This window comes from Callithrix jacchus, chromosome 15, assembly GCF_049354715.1.
Source record: "Callithrix jacchus isolate 240 chromosome 15, calJac240_pri, whole genome shotgun sequence".
Lineage (NCBI taxonomy): Eukaryota > Metazoa > Chordata > Mammalia > Primates > Cebidae > Callithrix > Callithrix jacchus.
The window spans coordinates 31,536,384-31,561,152 of record NC_133516.1 but is presented as its reverse complement, the minus strand read 5'-3'; the positions used below and the strand labels follow the sequence as shown (position 1 = coordinate 31,561,152).

Here is a 24,769-nt window from a genome sequence, read left to right as displayed (position 1 = left end):
TAGCCCCTCGAGATTCCATTTCATTACATTTTTGTTTTGAGACAGGGTCTCACTCTGTCGCCCAGACTTAAGTGCAGTGGGGCGAGAGCAGTGGTGCCATCACAGCTCACCGCAACCTCAGCCTGATGTTTCACCATGTTCACCAGGCTGGTCTTGGTCTTGAACTCCTGAACTAAAATGATCCACCCATCTCAGCCTCCCAAAGTGCTGGGATTACAGGCGTGAGCCCAGCCCATTACATTTTTTTTTTTTTGAGATAGAGTCTCTCTGTCACCCAAGATGGAGTGCAGTGGTGCAATCCCAGCTCACTGCAACCTCTGCCTCCCAGGTTCAAGCGATTATCCTACCTCAGCCTCCCAATTAGCTGGGATTACAGGCGCCTGCCATGATGCCCCATTAATTTTTATATTTATGTAGAGAGAAGGTTTCACCATGGTGGCCAGGCTGGTCTCAAACTCTTGACCTCAAGTGATCCACCCACCTCGGCCTCTCAAAGTGCTGGGATTATAGGCGTGAGCCACTGCGCCTGGCCTGTTTCATTACAATTGTATGAAGTTCAGGTTTCTATACGAGAATTGCTAAAACTAATTCTGATATATACCATAAGCTGGGAATCATGTGTCCACTAGGTTTATACCATTTTTATTTAGAGGCCAGCTGGCTTCATGAAAATGTCCTTTGAAGAGAATGTCTTCTGTTTATAAATTGGATCACACAGAAGTAGAGGTCTGGAGTTAAATTCTCAACTGTGCATCTATTGGCCTGGGCTTAAACACATCAACCAGCAACAATTACTGAGAACATAACATAACCAGGCATTTCTGTTAGGTGCTGTTATGTAAAGAAAAAATATGAGCCTCTATCATAAAGAGTTTACATCCTAGCTTACAACTAATTGGCAAACATTTTAAGTACACACCAAGAAACAAGCACAGTAGTACAGAGGCAAGGGTGACAGACTCTGTCTGGGGATCAGGGAGGGATTCATGGAAACAATGGGTAGGGTAAATCCTCTATTTCCAGGTTGGTGGATGGTGGTATCAACAATTAAGATAGAAAATCCACGAAAAGATTTCTTGTAAAAGGAGGCAAGGTAATCTGTGGACTTTGGGAAAGGATAGTGACAGAATTGAAGAGACTGTTATTGGCCTAAAATAAGGAATAAAAGAAATGAGAGCAGGCAGAACTGACCAGGAAAAGAAACTGCTAGTCAGAGAGAAAAACTTTTCCAGATAGAGACCACACTTTCTTCACAATTATAAGAACAGCTCTGTTTTCCTGTCAAAATCTCCAAACAAACCCCTTGCTCATCCTGCCTGTATTTTTCTCCCTTTGTGGGAGACAACGTGGTTATCACCTCAAAATCATTGATTTTGTTTTTGTTTTGGTTTTTTGAGACACAGTCTCACTCTGCTGCAACCTTTACTTCCCGGGTTCAAGCAATTCTTGTCCCTCAGTCCCCTGAGTAGCTGGAACTACAGGCATGCACCACCAGCTAATTTTTGTATTTTTAGTAGAGACAGGGTTTCACCATGTTGGCTAAGCTGGTCTTGAACTCCTGACCTCGGGTGATCCAGCTGCCTCTGCCTCCCAAAGTGCTGAGAATACAGGTGTGAGCCACCAAGCCCAGTCAAAATCATTCATGTTTATAAGATTTGTGATACAAAAAGCACTTCATGTTCTGACAGTTCATGTCAGTTTAAGAAACAAAGTCAGAGGGCAGATACATTTCAGGAGGGGCAAAATGCTTCTCATTCTGCGCCTTTTTCAAATTTGTCCTACAATTCTTTCCTCTTGTTTTTTTTTTTTTTTTTTTTTGAGACAGAGTTTCGCTCTTGTTATCCAGGCTGGAGTGCAATGGCACGATCTTGGCTCACCGCAACCTCTACCTCCTGGGTTCAGGCAATTCTCCTGCCTCAGCCTCCTAAGTAGCTGGGATTACAGGCAAGTGCCACCATGCCCAGCTAATTTTTTGTATTTTTAGTAGAGACGGGGTTTCACCATGTTGACCAGGATGGTCTTGATCTCTTGACCTCATGATCCACCCGCCTAGGCCTCCCAAAGAATTCTTTCCTCTTTGTGTCTCTGTCCAACTTCTACCATGACCCAGAAAATTGGTATGAACATTCATGTGCCAGGCACTTTACCTGATTATCACATTTAATATTGTGAAGGAGTTATTATCATTATTTTATAGATGAGGAAACTCAAGCATAGAGATGCTGAGGGACTTATCTAAGGTCACAGTATATTAAATGGAAGACATGGGAACCCAATCATCTGACCATTAGCCCAGACTCTGGTCAAGGCCCAACAGGCACAAAAGCCATATCCATAAAGACACAATACAACCATTCCCCCATCAACTATAATATATAGGTACTCACTTAAATGCCCAATGGAGAAAGCTCAAGCAAATTATGGTTCAAAAACAAGATGGCATGCTACACAGCCATTATGAGGACAAAGTAAAAATGGAAAAATGCTTGAAATATACATGAAAAAAGCAGAACACATAAAATACATGTACACAGTGATTATTAGAATGCAATGTCTACCAGGGCAGAGATTTTTGTCTGTTTTTCACAATTATTTTTCCTGTTATGTGCCTGCAGTAGGAACATAACAGGAAGCCTAGTAGGTTCTCAATGAATATCTAATACTGGTTGAATGAACTGCTGAACAGTAATGCTATGTATGAATATGGAAAAGAGCTGAAGGATGATTAGCAGGGAAGAAAATTTACTTTAGGTTAATAAAAATGTGAATGATATTATTTTCTTAAAGGCTGTAGCAACATCTTGACAAAAAAATTTTAATATAAATTCAAAATTAGAACATAAATGTCAAAAACAAAAAAAAACACACAAATATCAGATAACCCCTTGATTACACATGACTTCCATGGTTCCTGAAGTAGAAAGAAAGGACAACAAAAAGACTAGAATGAAAGCTGGCCTTGAATCTGATGAAGAGTTTCTTTTTTGGAAGGTGATGAGCATGTTTTGTGTGGTATCAGGTACACAGTGATGACAATAACATTTCTAAGCTGGCAAGACAAGAACAATTTTGCACTATCTGTATTTAGGCCATTTTCAATGTCATACTGGACATTTCTCATCTCCTTTTAAAACTGAATTTACACATCGGTAAAACACACCTCAGACTTCCAGACTAAAACACTGTGAAATATGTTAACAAACCTATTAACAGCCAGCTATTTGAAACACGGAAATGTAACCTAGGTTCTACTTAGATAGAGGCATGCAAAGACAGCTCACATCAGATCACAAAAATAGAAACCAGAGGGCTGCTCAGCACACAAACACTCAGTGTAACCAGGCCCAGCCTGAACATACTTTCCCATCAGTAGTAGCAACAATAACAACAACAACAACAACAACAAAACCGTTATTGGTAAATTAATGACTCTAAGTAAATAAAAATAAAATGATCTTAAAATTCAGCTATATTGGAATAAAAGAAAATAAATTTAATAATTAAAATTAAAGTTTTCACCAGATACTTGTTATCTTGTAACTTGGTACTATACAAGTATCTGGTGCCAATTAAGAAAATGGCTAAAATAAAGTATTTTGTTGTTATGAACACAAATTGACCATGTTACAAGTGAAAAAGGCGAAGAAGCCAAGTTGTTTTGAACAAAGGACTACAAAGACTTCGGCACTTAAGAGTCAGAAGCCCTTACAACTCATTACAATTCATTCACAAAGGGGAAAAATTATCCACAGAAGACTCTTGAGAGATTTTCCAGTTACATTTTGCTAAAGAGCAAACACTAGATTTTAAAACAAATTCACAAAAGAATATGGCAGAACCAAGTGTTATAGGAAACATTTTCACAGCTTTACTGCAATTAACATAGCAATTCATAAAGCAAGAAGAAATGCAGTAAAAACACTCGTAATAATTGACATATTTCTCCAATCCTATCTGGAGAACAGGCTTAAAAACTGAGCAATATAGTTCACTATGCCATACATGTGCTGAGTAAGTTTAAAAACCTATTTAAATACCTATTTAAAATCCTAGGCCAGGCACAGTGGCTCACACGTGTAATCCCAGCACTTTGGGAAGCTGCAGCGGGTGGATCATCCGAGCTCTAAAGTTTGAGTCCAGTCTGGGCAACATGACAAAACCCCGTCTCTACCAAAACAAACAAACAAACAAACAAACAAACAAAAAACCTCACACCTATAATCCCAACACTTTGGGAAGCCGAGGGGTGGGGTGGATCATGAGGTCAAGATATCGAGACCATCCTGGTCAACATGGTGAAACCCCATCTCTACTAAAAATAAAAAAAAAAATTAGCTGGGCATGGTGACACACGCTGGTCCCAGCTACTCGGGAGGCTGAGGCAGGAGAATTGCTTGAACCTGGGAGGTGGAGGTTGCTGTGAGCCAAGATCACAGCATTGGCTAAGGTGGAAGGATCGTGTGACCTAGGAGGCAGAGCCTGCAGTGAGCCAAGATCATACCATTGCACTCCAACCTGAGTGACAGAGTGAGATACTGCCTCAAAAAAACAGAAAAGAAAAAAATTATATTAAAAACCTATTCCTATAGTTAACAAAACCTATTCCTTTCTTCCAACAGTAAAGATGCTTAAGGCTACATCCATAATCCTCCTGTCTACCTATACATCTTTGACCTTCATTCCACCCCAGAAGGCAACCCTCCCACTCTCACGCTCATTACCCCATGGAGGCTGGAATTCTGTAACCTGCACTGCCCTTCTACTCCCCTTTCAAGGTCCTCTGGCCTCAACACAAAGCTCAGGTAGCTCACTATACTTCCTGGACTACACCATCAAAGCGGCCTATGTCTTTCCCCTCCTGAAGCAATGGGGTAGGGACCTGAACACATTCAGTTCTCCTGCCCACACCCCTAACATGATGCCCCTAACATGATGCTAAGATGAGTGCACAAGGAGAAAGAGACACCTGACCCATCATAAATCAAAGCCACCTCCACAGTCATGATCCTGCCTGAGCTTTGTCTGGGATTCTACCAAGGCTGAGCCTCTTCCTGAACAGCTTGTTAGCAAATATCTCAAGAGTCCCACGGAATGGTAATTAAAAGAACTCACTGAATAATTCTTGGCTATCTACTGCACATTTTGTAATAAAAATGCCTGTGGTTGCAAGAAGGACCTTCTTTCGTTTATAAAGACAATACAGTAATATTTGTGTAAGTTTCATACAAAAATTCAGCGTGTAAGAAAGGTAACTTTGCTTTCTTTAAAGACTCATACATGATCACTAAAAATACTTACTCCCCAGAGATCCCCTCTTCCTACAACACAACACCTAACTTGGCACTCGGTTCCTCTCATTTGACTATCCCATTTCTGATGTGTGTAGAATAGTTCATATGCAAATAATGCATCTATATTTCCACTATTTGAATACTAAGTTTCCCTACCTCAATAACAGATAAACATTTTCTCTGTTTTCTATCCCGAGCCCTTGATCTAATTTTCTGGGTGCCTTCATCTCTCAATAATGACTTTACTCACAAACTGGTCCCAGAACACAAACAGGAAGTTACCCTCTGACATCAGGGCCCTCATTAAACTAAAAGCCCAGTGTCCTAGACAATCGGGATTTTTCTATTTAAGAGACTTTACCCAGCTAACTCAGGAGGCTGAAGCAGGAGGATCACTTGAAGCCAGGAGTTTGAGATCAGCCCGAGCAACAAACAAGATCCTGTAACTTAAAAAAAATTTTTTTTCCAGCTCAGGTCAGAAACGGAGCAGGTCAAAACTCCCATGCTGATCAGTAGTGGGATCATGCCTGTGAGGAGCCACTGCATTCCAGCCTGAGCAACATACAGAGACCGCCCCCCCGCTTAAAAAAAAAAATTCTTGCAGCTTTTTTAACCCATTAAAAAAAAAAACTGTTTTTAATTAGCTGAAGCTACTTGGGAGGCTGAGATGGAAAGACAGCTTGAACCCAGGAGTTTGAGGATGCGGTGAGCTATGATCATGCTACTACACTCCAACTACAGTTAGAGATAGGGCAAGACCTGATCTCTAAAAAAAAAACTTTTTTTAATAATAATTTTTAAAAAGAGCCTTCAAGTCTCAAACAGCAATAAAGGGCTTAACTTTATGCTATACTATAAATCATCCACATGCAACTGCCTGGACACAACAAAATGAGCACAAAGACATGAGAATCAGTGAAAAATTTAAGCCTCTCCTCAAACTTGGATAGCTTTTACTCATAGACTAGAATCCATAAGACTGTAATTTTAAATTACATACACATGTAACATCTTCTACAAGCCACAGCACCAAAATTATGTGAAACAATTAAATTTTTCAATATGCCACAGAATTGTCCCCATTGGTCGTAGTGCTGATTGCACATCAGTAGTGATTCGGGTGACTATCACTATTGATCCCACTTTCAGGGACATGTGCAACAAGATAACCAGAGTAGCTGGAACACCACTGGGTAAACTAAACAAATTATTCCCTCCCATCCTCAAAAAATATTAATTACAAAAATAAAAACAGGCCAGGAGTGGTGGCTCATGCTTGTAATCCCAGGACTTTGGGAGGCTGAGGTAGGAAGACGGCTTGAAGACAGGAGTTTAACACCTAGGCAAAATAGCAAGATCCCATCTCTACCAAAAAAACCCTTTGTTTTGAGATAAGGTCTTGCTCTGTAACTCAGGCTGGTGTATAGGGGGGCAATCTCGGCTCACTGCAACCTCTGCTCCCAGTCCCAAGTGAGCCTCCTACCTCAGCCTCCTCAGTAGCTGGGACTACAGGTGCATGCTACCACACCCAGCTAATTTTTGTATTCAAAATATAATTTAAAAAATATAAATAGGGAGCTGCGGTGGCTCTGGCCAGTTGTCCTGGCGCTTGAGGAGGCGAGGCTATGAGTTCAAGGCCAACCTGAGCAACATAAGAAGCTCTCATTGATTAACAACAAAAAAATAAAAAATAAATAAATAAAAACAATGCTAGTTTGTATCTGGCCTCAAAGAAAAAAATATTGTATATGATTCCTTCTCCTTTACTCTTAACCAAGCTGCTTTTCTGTCCAGTCTCTTTGGTCAAGCTCCTGAACCACTTAAAACACCAGAGTCCAGTGGGAGGGGGAGGTGGGGAGGGATAGCCTGGGGAGAAATGCCAAATGTGGGTGAAGGGGAGAAGGAAAGAAAAGCACACTGCCATGTGTGTTCCTACGCAACTGTCTTGTATGCTCTGCTCATGTACCCCAAAACCTAAAATCCAATAAAAAATTTAAAAAAAAAACAAAACAAAAAAAACACCAGAGTCCCTTTATGTACAGTCAAGCCAACAAAAAGAGCCATGACCTTTTTTTTGCCCAGCCCCAGAAAGTAACTGGGTGTTAACATGTTTGTCGGTGAAGTATAGTAAGGGAAAACAAACTGTCTTCTATCACCATCTAAATTTTTGCGGATTATTCTCCTCTTTGCTCCATTTTCTCTTTAACCCTTTCTTACTGTTTCAACTCTCTTCCTTCTCTTTATTCCCACATCTCTGTTCCAAGTTCTTTTTGTTCTTACTCTCCTCAGTCTTAAAGGCCAGAACAATGCCCTTTCGTTTCATTTCCAATAGGAAAGAAAATGTATCAGGGATTAGGAAATCTAGCTCCTACCAACAGCAGCATCTGCTACTATCACCAACAATCAACAAAATATACAAATATCCAAGCAATTATTCAATACCTACTGTAGATGAAATAGTGTGACAAGAATGATGAAGGAGATAAGGTACAAGACAGTTATCGCTCTCCAAGAACTGACAATCTAGTTAGAGAGATCATGCCAAAATGTGTGAACAGTTAAAACATAAAGCAGTCAGAAGACTGCAGTACATAATCTAAAAAAACACAGGAGCTAGATTGATGGACACAGACCAAAGGAAGGCATGGTCACTGTGTTCTAAGGGCTCTCAAGGAGGCTCACTTGGAGAAAGCACAAGCTAGACTCTGAGGAGTCCTAAGAGCAGTAAGAGATGAGGTGGTGAAGAAAACAACTTTCCAGGAGGCTGACCACCTAGGTCAGCCTAATAAGAAGAATATAAAACAGAAAATTTTATGTTACACATATTTTACCACAATTAAAAAAAAAAAAAAAAAAGGAAAGAAGGAAAGGTGCCTGTGCCCCTCAGCCGTCTCTAGCAGGGGAGAAAAAGCCAGCACAGAGGGCTTGACAATCTGAGAATTCCAGTGCATAGAAAAGAACGTCCTAATGAACTTGGTCAACTGACACTGTCCAGTGCATAGCCATACCCCTCATAATTCCTAATATTATTTTTTCTAACCTGACATTACAAACATATTCTTATTTTAAATACCAACACTGTATATAACCTAACAGTTATATACAGTGTTGATCAACAAGGACGAGGTGTGCATGGTGAGGAAAATTGATCAACAAGGGAGAGGTGTACACGGTGAGGAAAAACCTGATGACTGTTTTTCTACCAGGGAAATGCCCTCTGGAGGCAAGGGTTCAGCAGCTTTGCTACAGCCATAGAGCAGAAATCTCAAACCCAGAGGAGCCATACGTCCCCATTCTTCAGAGTTTTCTGCTCAGCACAAGAGAGGAAGTCTACAATCACTTCTAGAAATGAGTCCCGAAAAAAATTTAGCTTTCAGCTTCCGGCCAGTTGCTATCAAATACCTGAGTATTTAAATTAAAGATATTAGCCTCTGCCAACCATCTGGGGGAAAAAAAATCCCTAAACTAGTAGATAAAGCAAATGTTATAGAAATCACATAAGATACATATTTACTTGGTTGAAATTATTCCAAGGTGTCCTTTTGACTTTCAACTTAATCAGAAAGGAAATCCATGTAACAGTCGATGAAGAAAGATTAGTGAAAACACTAAATAAGAGAAATGCTTCCAATTTCCCATAACGGCCAGTGTTAGAGAAGGAAACATGCTTGCTGAGAAACTGTCAAAATAATCATCAAAAATGTAAATAGTGAGGATAATAACTGGCCTAAGGTGCAAGACATCCAAAGATATGTTTCAGTTTATGTGTTAAAAAATAAAATGAAGGCCAGGCATGGTGGCTGACACCTTTAATTCCAGCACTTTGGGTAGCCAAGGGGGTGGGGATCACCTGAGGTCAGGAGTTCAAGAGCAGCCTGACCAACGTAGAAAAACCCCATCTCTACTAAAAATACAAATTAGCTGGGCGTGGTGACACATGCTTGTAATCCCAGCTACTCGGGAGGCTGAGTCAGGAGAATCGCTTGAACTTGGGAGGTGGAGGTTGCAGTGAGCCGAGATTGCGCCATTGCACTCCAACCTGGGCAACCAGCAAAACTCCGCCTCAAAAAAAATAAAACAACACAAAATAAAATGCTTGCTAGAATAATCAATTCTGATCATTCTTTACAATTTCCATACTAATATTCCCTAAATCAATAAAATACAAGCTATAAGAAAGAATTATTATTATCATTTATTTTTTTTTTGAGACGGAGTTTCGCTCTTGTTACCCAGGCTGGAGTGCAATGGCGTGATCTCAGCTCACCGCAACCTCCGCCTCCTGGTTTCAGGCAATTCTCCTGCCTCAGCCTCCTGAGTAGCTGGGATTACAGGCACGCACCACCATGCCCAGCTAATTTTTTGTATTTTTAGTAGAGATGGGGTTTCACCATGTTGACCAGGATGGTCTCGATCTCTTGACCTCGTGATCCACCCTCCTCGGCCTCCCAAAGTGCTGGGATTACAGGCGTGAGCCACCACGCCCGGCCAAGAAAGAATTATTAAAATCAGTACATGAAACAAATGAGCTCATTAGTCCAAAGGCACTGATTATTCAGAGCAAACCAGAGGGATCTGGATACTCTCAAGACATTTATCAGTCACTCAAATACAGTTGTACAGAAGATGGTGATTCTGATTCTTTATTGTAACAACCTCATAAAATTCCTGAAAGCTCACTTCCTGAAACAAGTACAAAGCTCTGCAATTCTGCTACTATGTACTTCGGTACAGTACATCCTTCTTGAATCTATCCCACCCCTCCTTTCTAATTCTTACTAATTTGGGAATCTGAGGACCTTAGATATGCATATATTAGAAAACAAAGTAAATGTAACAAACTGTGCAAATGATGTTGACATACACTTAAATTTGGTTTCAAGCTACAAGGCCATTCAATTAGTCTGGAGGAGTCATTAATTAACAACAGCTCGTCCTTAGATTTAACTTTGGGGATTATACTGGAGTTTACAACACTGCTCACCTTTAGAACAGAGGCTAAGCTGGTCATGTGCTCATTGAGGGCACCCTCAGATTCCTTGTAGGTCAAGCAAGTGAACTGGTACTCCTCAGGATCAAAGGCATCAGCCCCCTGCTGTTCCACATCGCTGGCCACTCCCACGTAATAGTCCTCTATGTCTCCAGGGTCTTCGTCCTCTTCTTCCTCTTCCTCACAATTTGGGTCATAGTCCTCTTCATTGCTGTCAGACCCCTGGCTATTCATGTCCACGGACATCTTAGCATCCAGCCAACTTGCAGATCAGGAAAGCAGCTGCTTTTTTCCCCCCTCCCCCCAAAACTACCGCTTTCTCAAATGCATTAGTATTTTTGTCTTCTAAGGAAGAAAAAAAAAAAAAAAGTGTTACTTTTTCCCCATGACAAGCTGTAACAGAAACCGTTCAAGAATCAAAATGGCACAGTCCTGGCCCTAATTTCACTATACCCTATTCCAACTCTGGTATCACATGGGGAATCTCACCCTCATCCCCCTGGCCCAGGCTTATCAAAGGGAAACCCTTCCCTGGAGAGACAGAAGCAGCTGATAATGGTAACTTCACATGAAGGGCCTGGCATGACAGGGCAAGGCCGTCTGCTCCATGTCAGGGAGTCAAATTCCAATGAACTTGTTAGTCTTGCCAAAGTCCTTAAGGGAGAAGAACATCCACACAGCTGGCCGCCCAGAGGGGAGGCAACATAAAGATATAGCTACCAAAGCTTAAAATTTTGCTAATCATGGTCCAGTGAGTATCGATACAGACAGTACATAAGTAGGAGCACTTCCCATTATAATATGTACAAAAAGAAGACCACTGTTTCACAGACATTAATCTTAGATGTCTGAAAATTCGGTGCATAATTGATAAAGAAAAAAAAAAGCAAGGCTGGGCGCGGTGGCTCAAGCCTATAATCCCAGCACTTTGGGAGGCCGAGGCGGGTGGATCACCAGGTCAAGAGATCGAGACCATCCTGGTCAACATGGTGAAACCCCGTCTCTACTAAAAATACAAAAAATTAGCTGGGCATGGTGGTGCGTGCCTGTAATCCCAGTTACTCAGGAGACTGAGGCAGAAGAATTGCCTGAACCCAGGAGGCAGAGGTTGCACCATTGCACTCCAGCCTGGGTACCAAGAGCGAAACTCCGTATCAAAAAAAAAAAAAAAATGGCTGGGCACAGTGACTCACACCTGTAATCCCAGCACTTTGGGAGGCCAAGGCAGGCGGATCACAAGGTTAGGAGTTTGAGAACAGCCTGGCCAACATGGTGAAACCCTGTCTCTCCTAAAAATACAAAAATTAGCTGGTTGTGGTGGCAGGCACCTGTAGTCCCAGCTACTCAGGAGGCTGAGGCAGGAGAATCGCTTGAACCCAGGAGGCAGAGGTTGTAGTGAGCCAAGATCTTGACACTGTACTCCAGCCTGGGCAACAGAGCAAGACTCCGCCTTAAAAACAAAAAACAAAAACAAACAAAAAAACCACATAGCTCTTCAATATCCTCCTCCAGTCTGCAAAGTTGACTGATTTTTCAGGTTTAAAGCGTTCTACTGGCGAGGTGTAGTGACTCATGCCTGCAATCCCAGTACTCTGGGAGGCCAAGGCAGGTGGATCACTTAAGGTCAGGAGTTTGACAGGAGGCTACCAGCTTTTGAAACGGAAAAAGAAAAAAAGGTCAGGAGTTTGCGACCAGCCTGGCCAACATGGTGAAACCCTATCTCTACTAAAAATACAAAAAAAATTAGCCAGACAGGACGGCAGGCACCTGTAATCCCAGCTAATCAGGAGACTGAGGCAGGAGAATCTCTTGAACTTGGGAGGCAGAGGTCGCAGTGAGCCAAGATCGCACCACTGCACTCCAGCCTGGGCAAAACTGTCTCACCAAAAAAAAAAAAAGGTGAAACTCAGTCTCAAAAAAAAAAAATGTCCACGATAGCAAAATGTTACTTCACTACATATGAATAAAGAGAATACTAGTTGAGAAAGTGAAAGTCACAAATCCTAACTTCAACTTACAGAAGACTGTGGCAAACACCCACAAACTTTTCTATACAAGTACTATTTCAAGGGATGATCTGCAAGGAACAGTATCAACTAATGATTTAAATCTGGCTGGGCACGATGGCTCACACTTGTAATCCCAGCACTTTGGGAGGCCAATGGGGTGGATCACAAGGTCAAGAGTTCCATACCAGCCTAGCCAACATGGTGAAACCCCATCTCTAATAAAAATACAAAAATTAGCTGGGCATGGTGGTGGGTGCCTCTAATCCCAGCTACTCGGGAGGCTGAGGCAGGAGAATCCTTTAATCCAGGAAAAGGAAGTTGCAGTGAGCCTGGGCAACGAGAGCAAAACTCCATCTCAAAAACAAAACAAAGGAAATCAACTAATGATTTAAATCTAAAACTAACAAAACCTTAAAGTGCAAGAGCATTTGGATTTAATAGTATGTAAACAACTTATAGAAACAAACCTGGATTAAATACAAAAGCAAATGTAAAGCCTACTTGAAGTAGGTACTCTGAAAAAAACAACCAAAAAAACAAAGACTGAGGGCCAGGTGTGCTGGCTCACAACTACAATTCCAGAACTTTGAGAGGCTGAAATGAGAGGATTCCTTGAAGCCAGAAGGTCAGGACCCAGCTGAACAACCTAGTGATACCACGTCGCTACAGCAAATTAAAAAACAATAATAATCGCAGCATTTTGGGAGACGGAGGTGGGTAGAACACCTGAGGCCAGGATATCAAGACCAGCCTAGCCAACATGGCAAAATCCCATCTCTACTAAAAATACAAAAATTAGGTTGGGCATGGTGGCTCACGCCTGTAATCCCAATACTTTGGGAGGCCAAGGTGGGTGGATCATGAGGTCATGAGTTAGAGATCAGCCTGACCATGGTGAAACCCCATCTCTACTAAAAATACAAAAATTAGCCAGGTATGGTTGTGCACACCTGTAATCCCAGCTACTCAGGAGACTGACACAGGAGAACCACTTGAACCTGGGATACAGAGGTTGCAGTGAGCCAAGATTGCACCACTGCACTCCAGCCTTGGTGACAGAGCGAAAGGAAAGGAAAAGGAAAAGGAAAGGAAAGAAAACCGACAAAAATTAGCTGGGCATGGTGGTGCACATTTGGAATCTCAGATACTTGGGAGGCTGTGGCAGGAGAACCACTTGAACCAGGGAGGCAGAGGTTGCAGTGAGCCAAGATCATGCCACCGCACTCCAGCCTGGAGAACAGTCTCAAAAAAATAAATAAACGACATAAGATGGGCACAGTGGTCACACGCCTGTAGTCCTGGCTATGTGGAAGGATTGCTTGGGCCTAGAAGGTCAAGGCTGCAGTGAGATCATGCCACTAATACCACTACACTCCAGCCTAGGCAACAAATTCTGTCTTAAAAAAAAAAAAGTTAATAATAATTTAGATAAATGCTCTTCTACTTACCAAAAAAAAAGAGGCGCAAGTATAGTGGCTCACATTGTATCATAATCCCCACATTTTGGGAGGCTGAGGCTGGAGGATCATTCAAAACCAGGAGTTCCAAACCAGCCTGGGCAACACAATGAGACCCATATCTACCAAAAGGTAAAAGAATTTGTACTGAATATGTAACCAGTCTAAAGGACTGTGAAATCTTTTTTTTTTTTTTTACTCCAAGACAGGGTTTCACTCTGTCACCCAGTCTGGGATGTAATGACATGATCATGGTCCACTGCAGCCTCCAACTCCTGGGCTCAAGAGATCTTCCTGCCTCAGCCTCCTGAGTAGCTGGGACTACAGGCATACGTCACCCCAACACCTGGCTAATTTTATTTTTTGTAGAAACAAGGTTTTACTGGCCGGGCACGATGGCTCACGCCTGTAATCTCAGCAATCTGGGAGGCTGAGGTGGTTGGATCACAAGGTCAGGACTTCCAGATCAGCCTGGCCAATATGGTTAAACCCTGTCTCTACTAAAAATACAAAAATTAGGTGGGCGTGGTGGTAGGCACCTGTAGTCCTAGCTACTCAGGAGGCTGAGGCAGGAGAATTGCTCAAACCCAGAAGGCAGAGGTTGCAGTGAGCCAAGATCATGCCATTGCACTCCAGGCTGGATGACAGAACAAGACTCCATCTCCAAGGGAAAAAAAAGAAAAAGAAACAGGGTATTCCTATGTTGTTAAGGCTGGTCTTGAACTCCTGGCCCCGAGCAATCCTTCTGCCTTGGCCTTAAAAAACGCTGGGATTACACAGCATGAGCCATTGCGCTCACCCTAGAGTCACATTTTTATATAATAAAAATATCAGTATATTTAAGTTGATATGTTAACTATAAATGCTCCTATTTCTTTAAAAAAAAAATTGACCTATTAAATGTTGTTTGCAGTCTGACTTTTAACAAACTCGTTTGTATGGTAGAACCACATAGTCACAACTAAACTTAACTGTGGTGTTTTTTCTCTGGAGAAAAAGTTAATCTTTAAGTTAAAAATACCTGTAATTCTTGGGAGATTTCTCAGGCATATGTCACCCAAATATTCTATGTAATATGATTTCCATCTAAAATGAAAAGAGAATTACATGTATATTTTTAAAACTGGTATACTGATTTTGCAAGTTTTTTTTTGTTGTTATTTAAAAAGGTATTTTAAAGAACAAGTAGTAACGAACAGAGCAACTATTAAGTTAAGAACTTCTTTTAAGTGCCAACAAAAATCCAAATCATAATTATACTAACAAGAGTTACATGGTCTTCTAAAAAAAGAAAGTATTCCACTGGGTGTGGTGGCTCACACCTATAATCCTAGCACTTTGGGAGGCTGAGGCAGGCAGATTACCTGTCAGGAGTTCGAGACCAGCCTGACTAACATGGTGAAACACCATCTCTCCTAAAAACACAAAAATCAGCCAGGTATGGTGGTGGGCACCTGTGATCCCAGCTACTCGGGAGGCTGAGGTAGGAGAATCGCTTGAACCAGGGCGACAGAGGCTACAGTGCGCTGAGATCGTGCCACTGCATTCCAGCCTGGATAACAAGAGACTTCATCTCAAAAAAAAAAAAGGGAGAGAGAGAAAGAAAGTAGCCAGGCGCAGTGGCTCACACCTGTAATCCCAGAACACTTTGGGAGGCTGAGGCGGGTGGATCACCTGAGGTCAGGAGTTTGAGATCAGCCTGACCAACATGGAGATCCCCATCTCTACTAAAAATGCAAAATTAGCCAGGCATGGTGGCGCATACCTGTAATCCCAGCTATTCGGGAGGCTGAGGCAGGAGAATAGCTTGAACCCAGGAGCTGGAGGTTGTGGTGAGTCGAGATCATGCCACTGCACTCCAGCCTGGGCAACAAGAGCAAAATTCTGTCTTAAAGCAAAATAAAAAAAAAAGTATTCAAAGTAAACAGGTAGCAATAATTTAACCTGGGGTACTGGTTATAGAAATTAATCCTCAATTCTCTCTCTCCTCTCTCTCAGTTTGAAAGACTACTTTTTTCTTTCTTTTTTTTTTTTTTTTTGAGAAAAAAGCATTGCAATCTCAGCTCACCATAACCTCCACCTCACCCAGCTGAAAGCCCACTTCTTTGCTCCAATACTTCTGTCCTTCAGATTCTCTACAGTAACTACCACAATTTCAATCCTAAATGTTATGTACATGTTGACAAAGCAAATTGTAACTGACTTAAAATTGAACTTTTACTATAAAGTCACCTCCACGGCGGTAATCTAACACAAAATAATACTAATATTTCAGATCTCACTTTACTCATGCTGTCATGGTTCATTTATATCACTTTACTCATAAATGTCATGGTGGTACATGCCTGTAGCCCCAGCAACTTAGGGGGCTGAGGTGAAAGGATCTCTTGGGCCCAGGAGGTTGAGGCTGCAGTGAGCCAAGACTGAGCCACTGCACTCCAGTCTAGTTGACAGAGAGACCCTATCTCCAAAAAAAAAAGTCCCAGGGCCAGGTGCGGTGGCTCACATGAGTAATCCCAGCACTTTGGTTTGGGAGGCCAAGGTGGGTAGACGGACTGGGCATAAGAGTTCAAGACCAGCCTGAGCAACATGGTGAAAACTCACCGCTTATAAGACACAAAAATTAGCTGGGCATGGTGGCTGCACCTGTAATCCCAGCTATTTGGGAGGCTGAGGCAGGAGAACTGCTTGAATCTGGGAGATGGAGGCTGCAGTGAATCAAGACTGCACCACTGCACTCCAGCCTGGGCAACAGATTGAGATTCCATCTCAAAAAAAGAAAAGAAGAGAAAGGAAAAGAAAAGAAATTGCCCACAGCTGCTCACCAACCAAGTATTTAGGTGGGGAAAACTCCAAGTTCCTCCAAAAGAAAAAAAAAAAAAAGAGGACTCCATTTCATACTAAGTGTTCTAGACACAGATTTAAATGAAAATTTAATTTTTAGGCCGGGCGCAGTGGCTCACGCCTATAATCCCAGCACTTTGGGAGGCCGAGGTGGGTGGATCACGAGAACAAGAGATCGAGACCATCCTGGTCAGCAAGGTGAAACCCCGTCTCTACTAAAAATACAAAAAATTAGCTGGGCATGGTGGTGCGCGCCTGTAGTCCCAGCTACTTGGGAGGCTGAGGCAGGAGAATTGCTTTATAACCCAGAAGGCGGAGGTTGCAGTGAGCCGAGATCGTGCCATTGCACTCCAGTCTGGGTAACAACAGCGAAACTCCGTCTCAAAAAAAAAAAAAAAAAAAAAAAAAGATCCTGTATCTACAAAATATTTTTAAAATTAGCCAAGTGTGGTGGTGCGTGCCTGTGGTCTCACATACTTGGGAGGCTGAGGCAGGAGGGCCGTTTGAGCCCAGAAGGTCGAGACTGCACTTAGCTCTGATCGTCACTGGACTCCAGCCTGGTGACAGCAACTCTGTCCCACCCACCAAAAAAAAAAAAAAATTTCCTCCAGAGCCAAAGTCACATGTTCAGAGGACCTGGCAACCACCCTGGGCTTGCTTACCAGGGCTGACCACGAACAAAGCACAGAAGTTTTAGTGAGTCTGATGACGTTCACTCCAGATATGATCATTAGTGCTTTATGATCATTTACTAACTACACCTCTGAAGAAAAACTTGACACAAAACTAGAAATCAGCAATTTCGTTCCAAAATCCTACACTCTGAATCTGTCTTGTCTAACACGGTGACCACTAGCCAGATGTGGTTATTTAAATTTCATTACACTTAAAAATTAAGTAAAATTTAAAATTTCGTTTCCCAGGTGCACTAGCCTACAGGTCAAATGCTTAATGGCCACGTGTGGCTACTAGCTACCATATTGAACAGCAAAGGTACAGAACATGTCAGCTATAACAGAAAGTTCTATGGGCCCCGGCAATGAACAAACAGTACTAAGGCAAAGTCATCCGAGAACGGGCTGCCCAAGCGGCGTCGGGCAAGGGGGCTGCACAGCTCCGGGGCCGCACGTCCCCTGTGGCGTCGTGGGCTCCGGAATATCCGCGCGGACTCGGAGCCCACGCGCTGAGGATATCCTTCACAGACGGGCGTTAAACCGCGAGGGCAGCTCTGCCAGAACTACAAAAGACGACTCGAGTGGGGAGCACCGAGGCCGCGCGTTTCCCCGCCGCGCCAGGCAGGGAGGCCCATATGTGCCGGCACCGGTTGGTCTGAGGCGGTGGCCTCCGACCTCTCCGCAAGCTGAAAAGGCGGCGAGAGGAAAAAAGGCGGAGACGCTGGGCGCTCGGCCGTCACTCCGCTGACGGCGGGGAACGCTCGGACAGTATAAGGACGGCTGGGGGCGCCCGGGCCTCCCAGGCAACGGCGAAGGCGGAGTCCGGGCCCGGCCGGGGAAGCGCGCGGAGAGGCCCCCCCCTTACCGGCCTGCCAAGGTAAACAAGGCCGCGACGTGCACCTCACACTTACCGGGAGCTGCGACCCCGCGGCCGCTGAACCCGGGCGAGCCAGACCGGGTCAGGCCGGGCCAGAGAGATCGGACTGGGGCACAGCAGCGGCAGAGGCGGCGAGCCGACGCCGGTCAAGCCCGCGCTGCTTCCTCCACAGGAGTGGTCTCCGCAGCTCCGGAAGTGCTTGGCGCCGTTGCGTCACTTCCGGACTGGGGTCGACCCACGGTCTCTCGGGTCGCGGCAGACTCCTGGCTAGAGAGCTCCTTTAGCGCCGCCTCCTTGTAATTTGGCGCTCTGACCCAGAGTTTAGCAGGGTACGGCAGGCTGCGACCGCGTGGGGAGCCACAATTCGCCTTCCAGTGTCTCCCGATGATGTTAACCAGCGCGTTTCTTACCGGCTTCTCATATAACTGTTTGTACTCCGGGGTCGGGCACGGAGAGGACATCCTGGCGTCGGTGGAGTGGGTAGAGGGGAGCTGGGGCCTGCACACACAGGCGGTCGCCGGGCAGCCCCAGAGCCGCAACCACACCAGGCTTTCGCTTCCCCCGCCACGGCCTCGTTCGCTGCCCAATTCTCCGACTTAACGCTCACCGTGCAAGGCTGCATCTTAACTGCCTTGCTTGCAGTTTCTTTTTACAGTGTAGGAATTGTCATGATGACTTTCAGTTACCTTCTGGGGCCGGATGTCAAATGGGGTGGCTAGAGATGGAGGCTCACTCAGATTGTTGCTGCAACACAGTGGAAATTCCTCTGAGAAGACTTTGTTGTTAGGGAGGCTCCGGCGTGTGCAATTCCACAGGCAACAAATCAAATCATTTCCAACCATACTCGAGTCCCTTATATACACATTCAAGATACCTGGCCGGGTGCGGTGGCTCATGTCTGTAATCCCAGCACTTTGGGAGGCTGAGGCGGATGAATAACGAAGTCAAGAGATCGAGACCATCCTGGTCAATATGGTGAAACCCGTCTCTACTAAAAATACAAAAAATTAGCTGGGCATGGTGGCGCATGCCTGTAGTCCCAGCTACTCAGGAGGCTAAGGCAGGAGTATTGCCTGAAACCAGGAGGCAGAGGTTGCGGTGAACTGAGATCGCGCCATTGCACTCCAGCCTGGGTAACAAGAGCAAAACATCGTCTCAAAAAAAAAAAAAAAGAGATAACCTAGGCTGGCCAGTCGCTGTGGCTCATGCCTGTAATCCCAGCACTTTGGGAGGCCAAGGTGAGAGGATCACTTGAGCCCAAGAGTTTGATATAGTGAGAGCCCCCCTCTTCTCTACAAAAAATTTAAAATTAGCTGGGTGAAGTGGCAAACGCCTGTGGTCCCACCTACTCAGGAGACTGGGGCGGGGGGGAGGGGGGGGACGAGGCTGCAGTGCACCGTGATGGTGCCACTGCAGTCCAGCCTTGGTGACACAAGGAGACCTTATCGCAAAACAACAATAATAAGCCATTCAATGTAGAAAGCCATTAAAAATCGTGCTGGGTGGGCTGCTCTACCTACAGAGTAGCTATTTCTTTGTTTCTTTACTTCTCTGATAAACTTTCTTTCACTTTGCCAACAAAATAAAATAAATCATACTGGTTGGTGGAGCATGGTGGCTCGCGCTTCTAATTCCAGCACTTTGGGAAGCCAAGGTGAAAGGATCGCTTGAGCCCAGGAGTTGGAGGCCAGCCTGGGCAACATAGTGAGATTCCATGCCTTAAAAAAAAAAAAAAAAAAAAAAGTTTTGGCAGGTCATGAAAAAAAGCTCTTGAAGAGGTGCAGCCATTTCTTCCGTCCTCCCTCGGTCTCTGCACCTTTCGCAGAGCTTCCAGCAACACTGTGTTGGGCCAGAGCATCCAGAGGTTCACAACTTCTGTGGTACATAGGTGCCACTATGAGGAGGACCCTGGGAAGAATGTGCCATTTACAGTGGAAAACAAGAGGCGGTTACTAGCCATGATGTGTTTGTACTTTGGATCTGGATTTGCTGCACCCTTCTTTATAGTAAGACATCAACTGCTTTAAAAATAAGGATGTTTCAGTTCTCCATTTAACAGATATGAAAAGCTTTTTTTTTTTTTTTGAGAGAGTCTTGCTGTGTCACCCAGGCTGGAGTGCAGTGGCCCAATCTTGGCTCACCACAACCTCTGCTTCCCAGGTTCAAGCGATTCTCTTGCCTCAGCCTCCTGAATAGCTGGGATTACAGGCACATGCCACTACATCCAGCTAATTTTTGTATTTTTAGTAGAGACAGGGTTTCACCATGTTGGTCAGGCTGGTCTCAAACTCGACCTTGTGATCCACCCACCTGTAAGTGCTGGGATTACAGGCGTGAGCCACCGTGCTCAGCCATGAAGAACATTTGAAGAGGTGCAGTCTCTGGAAAATGGATCAAACTCGAACTCATATGGCATACTAGATATGTGTGTAAATAAACTTATGACATGAATGAAAAAAATGTTTTGACCAGACATAGTGGCTCAAGCCTGTAATCCCAGCACTTTGGGAGGCTGAGGCAGGTGGATCACTTGAGCCTAGGAGTTTGAGACCAGCCTGGGCAACATGGTGAAACCCTGTCTCTACAAAAAATACAAGTTAGCTAAATGTGCCTGTAGCTCCAGCTACTCTAGAGGCTGAGATGGGAGGATCACTTCAGACCCAGGAGGTGGAGGCTGCAGTGAGCAAGAGATTGGGCCACTGCACTCTAGCCTGGGCGACAGAGTAACTCCGTCTCAAAAAAATAAAATAAAATGTGAATGCGTGTAAAATATACAGTCTCTCATGGTTTCTTTGGGACGGGAATCCAGACAGGCCACAGTAGGAATGGTTTATCTAAGCTCCACAGGTATGGGCCTCAGCTAGAAGACTCAAAGGCTGGGTAGTGGAATCATAAGCAGAGCTGGTTACTCATACTTCTGGCAGTTGATGTCAGCTGGAGGCCTAGCTGGGGCTATCAGCCAGAAAATACACATGCATGATCTCTCCATGTGGCCTTTGCTTCCTGGTAACATGGTGGCTGGGTTCCAAGGGCAAAAGTTTTTTTGAAACAGAGTCTCGCTCTATTGCCCAGGCTGGAATGCAGTGGTGTGATCTCAACTCACTGCCACCTCCTGGATTCAAGCAATTCTCATGCCTCAGCCTCCCTAATAGCTGAGATGACAGATGACAGGATGACAGGCATGGACTGCATGTCCAGCTAATTTTTGTATTTCTCCATGGTTTCTCCATGTTGGTCAGGCTGGTCTTGAACTCCTGACCTCAGGTGATCCACCCAGCACAGCCTCCTAAAGTGCTGGGATTACAGGGGTGAGCCACTGTGCCCAACCCTCTTTTTTCTTTTCTTTTTTTTTGAGATGGAGTCTGGCTTTGTCACCCAGACTGAAGTGCCTTGGTACAATCACTGCAGCCTCAATCTCCTGGGCTCAAGTGATTCTCTTGCCTCAGCCTCACAAGTAGCTGGGACTACTACAGGCATGCACCACCACACCTGGAGAATTTTCAAAAATAGATGTGGGGTCCCGCTATATTGCCTAGGCCGGTCTTAAACTGCTGGGCTCAAGCAATTCTTCCGCCTTGGCCTCCCAAAGTGGTGGGATTATAGGTGTGAGCCACAGCCTGAAGTTCTTTTTGCACAGTTGTGAACATATTTTGGATTTTATTTCTAGAAATAGAAATAAAGGATTTGCTCAGTCAACTCCTGTGCTCATTTTACATTGTAATGGATACTGCCAAATCACATTTTTTTTTTTTTGAGACGGAGTTTCGCTATTGTTACCCAGGCTGGAGTGCAATGGCGCGATCTCAGCTCACCGCAACCTCCGCCTCCTGGGTTCAGGCAATTCTCCTGCCTCAGCCTCCTGAGTAGCTGGGATTACAGGCACGCGCCACCATGCCCAGCTAATTTTTTGTATTTTTAGTAGAGACGGGGTTTCACCATGTTGACCAGGATGGTCTCAATTTCTTGACCTCGTGATCCACCTGCCCCGGCCTCCTGAAGTGCTAGGATTACAGACGTGAACCACCGCGCCTGGCCATCACATTTCTTAAATGCCTTGTTCTTTCAGACTGGCTAAAGGCCAGGCAGCAAATTGTTAGATATGGTGAGTAAAGAGGACCACGGTACCTGTGGCAAGGAGCTTTGTTCTAATAGGAGATGCAAAAATTAGTGGAATTGTTCAACAAATAAGTATGAAATTACCACTGTGAGTGCATTGGATGGAAATACATCAAAAATAAAAATAAAAATTACCACCCTGACTTGGAGTGCTGCATAGGAGAGTTGGTAGACTCTATCCTCAGCCTCTCTTCGTCTATGCTCCTTCCCCAGTGATCTCATTCAACCTTTTTGCCTTAGAACCTCCCATACACTGATGACTTCCAGGTTTTCATTTGTAATCCTACCAAATTTCCTAAACTTCACACTCAGTATATTAAGTTGTCCATTCAATACCTCCATTTGGATGTCATATTGGCACTCGCATTTAACATGTCTTAAACAGAATTCTCAAATTTACCTCCAAACTTGCCACTCCCTCAGTATTTCCCAGCTCATTAATACCACTATCTCTCACCATTTACTCAGGCAAAAAATTCACAAGTTTGGCCAGGCATGGTAGGTAGCTCACAACTGTAATCCCAGTGCTTTGGGAGGCTGAGGAAGGCAGATCACCTGAGGTCAGCAGTTCAAGACCAGCCTGGCCAAGATAGCAAAACCCCATCTCCACTAAAAATACAAATTTAACCGGGCGTGGTGGTGGGCGTCTGTAATCCTAGCTACTTGGGAGCTGAGGCAGGAGAATTGCTTGAACCCAGGAGGTTGCAGTGAGCCAATATTACACCACTGCACTCCAGCCTGGGTGACAGAGCAAGACTCCATCTCAAAAAAAGGGAAAGAAAAAACAAATCACAAGTTTTCCGTGATTTTTCCTCTTCCAAATTTCACATTTAGTCCACAAGCAATTCCCACGTACTATACTTCCAAGATATGTCCTGACTTTAGCACTTACTACTACCTGTAGCTCTAGTCCAAGCCACCTTCAGCGTCTTTGGATGTGAGCAGTAGTCCCTTAACTAGTCTCCCTGCTTTAAATTATTTTTTACTTTTGTAGAGAAAAGATCTCACTCTGTCACCCATGTTGGAATGCACTACGTTTTATTTTTATGTATTTATTTATTTATTGAATTTGAGACAGAGTCTTACTCTTTCACCAGGCTGGAGTGCAGTGGCACGATCTCAGCTGACTGCAACCTCCGTCTCCCAGATTCAAGCAATTCCTCTGCCTCAGCCTCCTGAGTAGCTGTGACTACAGATGTGTGCCACCATGCCTGGCTAATTTTTTGTACTTTAGTAGAGACAGGGTTTCACCATGGCCAGGATGGTCTTGATCTCCTGACCTCATGATTTCCCACCTCAGCCTCCCAAAGTGCTGGGATTACAGGTATGAGCCACCACACCCGGCCCATTTATTTATTTATATTTTTTGAGACGAAGTTCCGCTCTTGTAGGCCAGGCTGGAGTGCAATGGTGGATCTTGGCTCACTGCAATCTCCACCACTTGGGTTCAGGCGAATCTGCTGCCTCAGCTTCCTGAGTAGCTGGGACTATAGGCATGTACCACCATGCCTGGCTAATTATTTGTATTTTTAGTAGAGACAGGATTTCACTATGTGGGCCAGGCTGGTCTCAAACTCCTGATCTCAGGTGATTTGCCTACCTCGACCTCCCAAAGTGCTGGGATTACAGGCATGAGCCACCTCACCTGGCTCAGTACATTTTATTTTATTATTTTTATTTATTTATTTTTGAGACAGACACCCAGACTGGAGTGCAATGGCACGATCTCGGCTCACTGCAACCTCCGCCTTCTGGGTTCAAGCGATTCTCCTGCCTCAGCCTCCCGAGTAGCTGGGACTACAGGAGCGCACCACCATGCCCAGTTAATTTGTGTGTTTTTAGTAGAGACGGGGTTTCACCTTGTTGACCAGGATGGTCTTGATCTCTTGACCTTGTGATCCACCTGCCTCGGCCACCCAAAGTGCTGGGATTATAGGCGTGAGCCACTGTGCCCGGCCTCATTTTTACTTTTATTCTTTTTCTTTCTTTCTTTTTTTTTTTTTTTGAGATGGGATTTCACCATGTTGGGCAGGATGGTCTCGATCTCCTGACCTTGTGATCTGCCTGCCTCAGCCTCTCAAAGTGCCGGGATTACAGGCGTGAGCCACTGCACCCGGACTATTCTTTTTCTTTAAAAAGAAAAAAATTAGTTTTTTCAAGATAGAAGGTGGGATTTTTCCTTTTTTTTTAGAGGCAGCAGTATTGCCACTCTTGTTCTACTGCATCTGCTCTCTACATTGTCTAGAAAAATATTTCAAAAGCACAAAACATGTCATTTTTATTTTCAACATCCTCTAAAGCTTTCTATAACAGACTTTGATCTTATGGACCAACAAAGGGTAGTCTGGAGCTGGGGAGCTAGAATTATAATCCCTTGACCAGGTACAGTGGCTCATGCCTGCAATCCCAGCCCTTTAGGAGGCTGAGGTGGGAGGATTGCTTGAAGCCAGGAGTTTGAGACCACACTGGGCAACATAGGGAGATCACCTCTCAAAAATAATTAATTAATGA

The 24,769-nt window shown here is 44.2% G+C and overlaps 2 protein-coding genes and 1 pseudogene across 21 annotated transcripts in view; 2 read left to right on the top strand and 1 right to left on the bottom strand.

The window, feature by feature from the left end:
• ARIH2 (ariadne RBR E3 ubiquitin protein ligase 2) overlaps positions 1-18,325 on the bottom strand; it is a 64,733-nt gene extending 46,408 nt beyond the window's left edge. For 7 of the 20 annotated variants that reach the window (XM_078350842.1, XM_078350839.1, XM_078350845.1 and 4 more), the window contains exons 1-3: positions 18,177-18,325; positions 14,769-14,833; positions 10,276-10,626 (exon numbers count right to left, since the gene is read on the bottom strand). Coding sequence is in view for 10 of the 20 variants with exons in the window: in XM_008981609.5 (XP_008979857.1) it covers positions 10,276-10,527 (252 nt within the window). In the remaining 10 variants the exon portion in view is untranslated. Of the gene's footprint in view, positions 1-10,275; positions 10,627-13,738; positions 13,870-14,768; positions 14,834-18,176 lie in introns of all 20 variants that reach the window. The other 13 variants (XM_035275451.3, XM_078350846.1, XM_078350847.1 and 10 more) reach the window with 4 other exon arrangements.
• The window catches only part of SLC25A20 (solute carrier family 25 member 20), a 56,474-nt gene continuing 49,529 nt past the window's right edge, over positions 17,825-24,769 (top strand). Inside the window, exon 1 of the mRNA XM_054245639.2 lies at positions 17,825-18,142. The gene's annotated coding sequence lies outside the window, so the exon portion shown is untranslated. The remainder of the gene's footprint in view (positions 18,143-24,769) is intronic.
• Positions 18,530-20,303, top strand: LOC144579626 (cytochrome c oxidase subunit 7C, mitochondrial pseudogene; annotated as a pseudogene).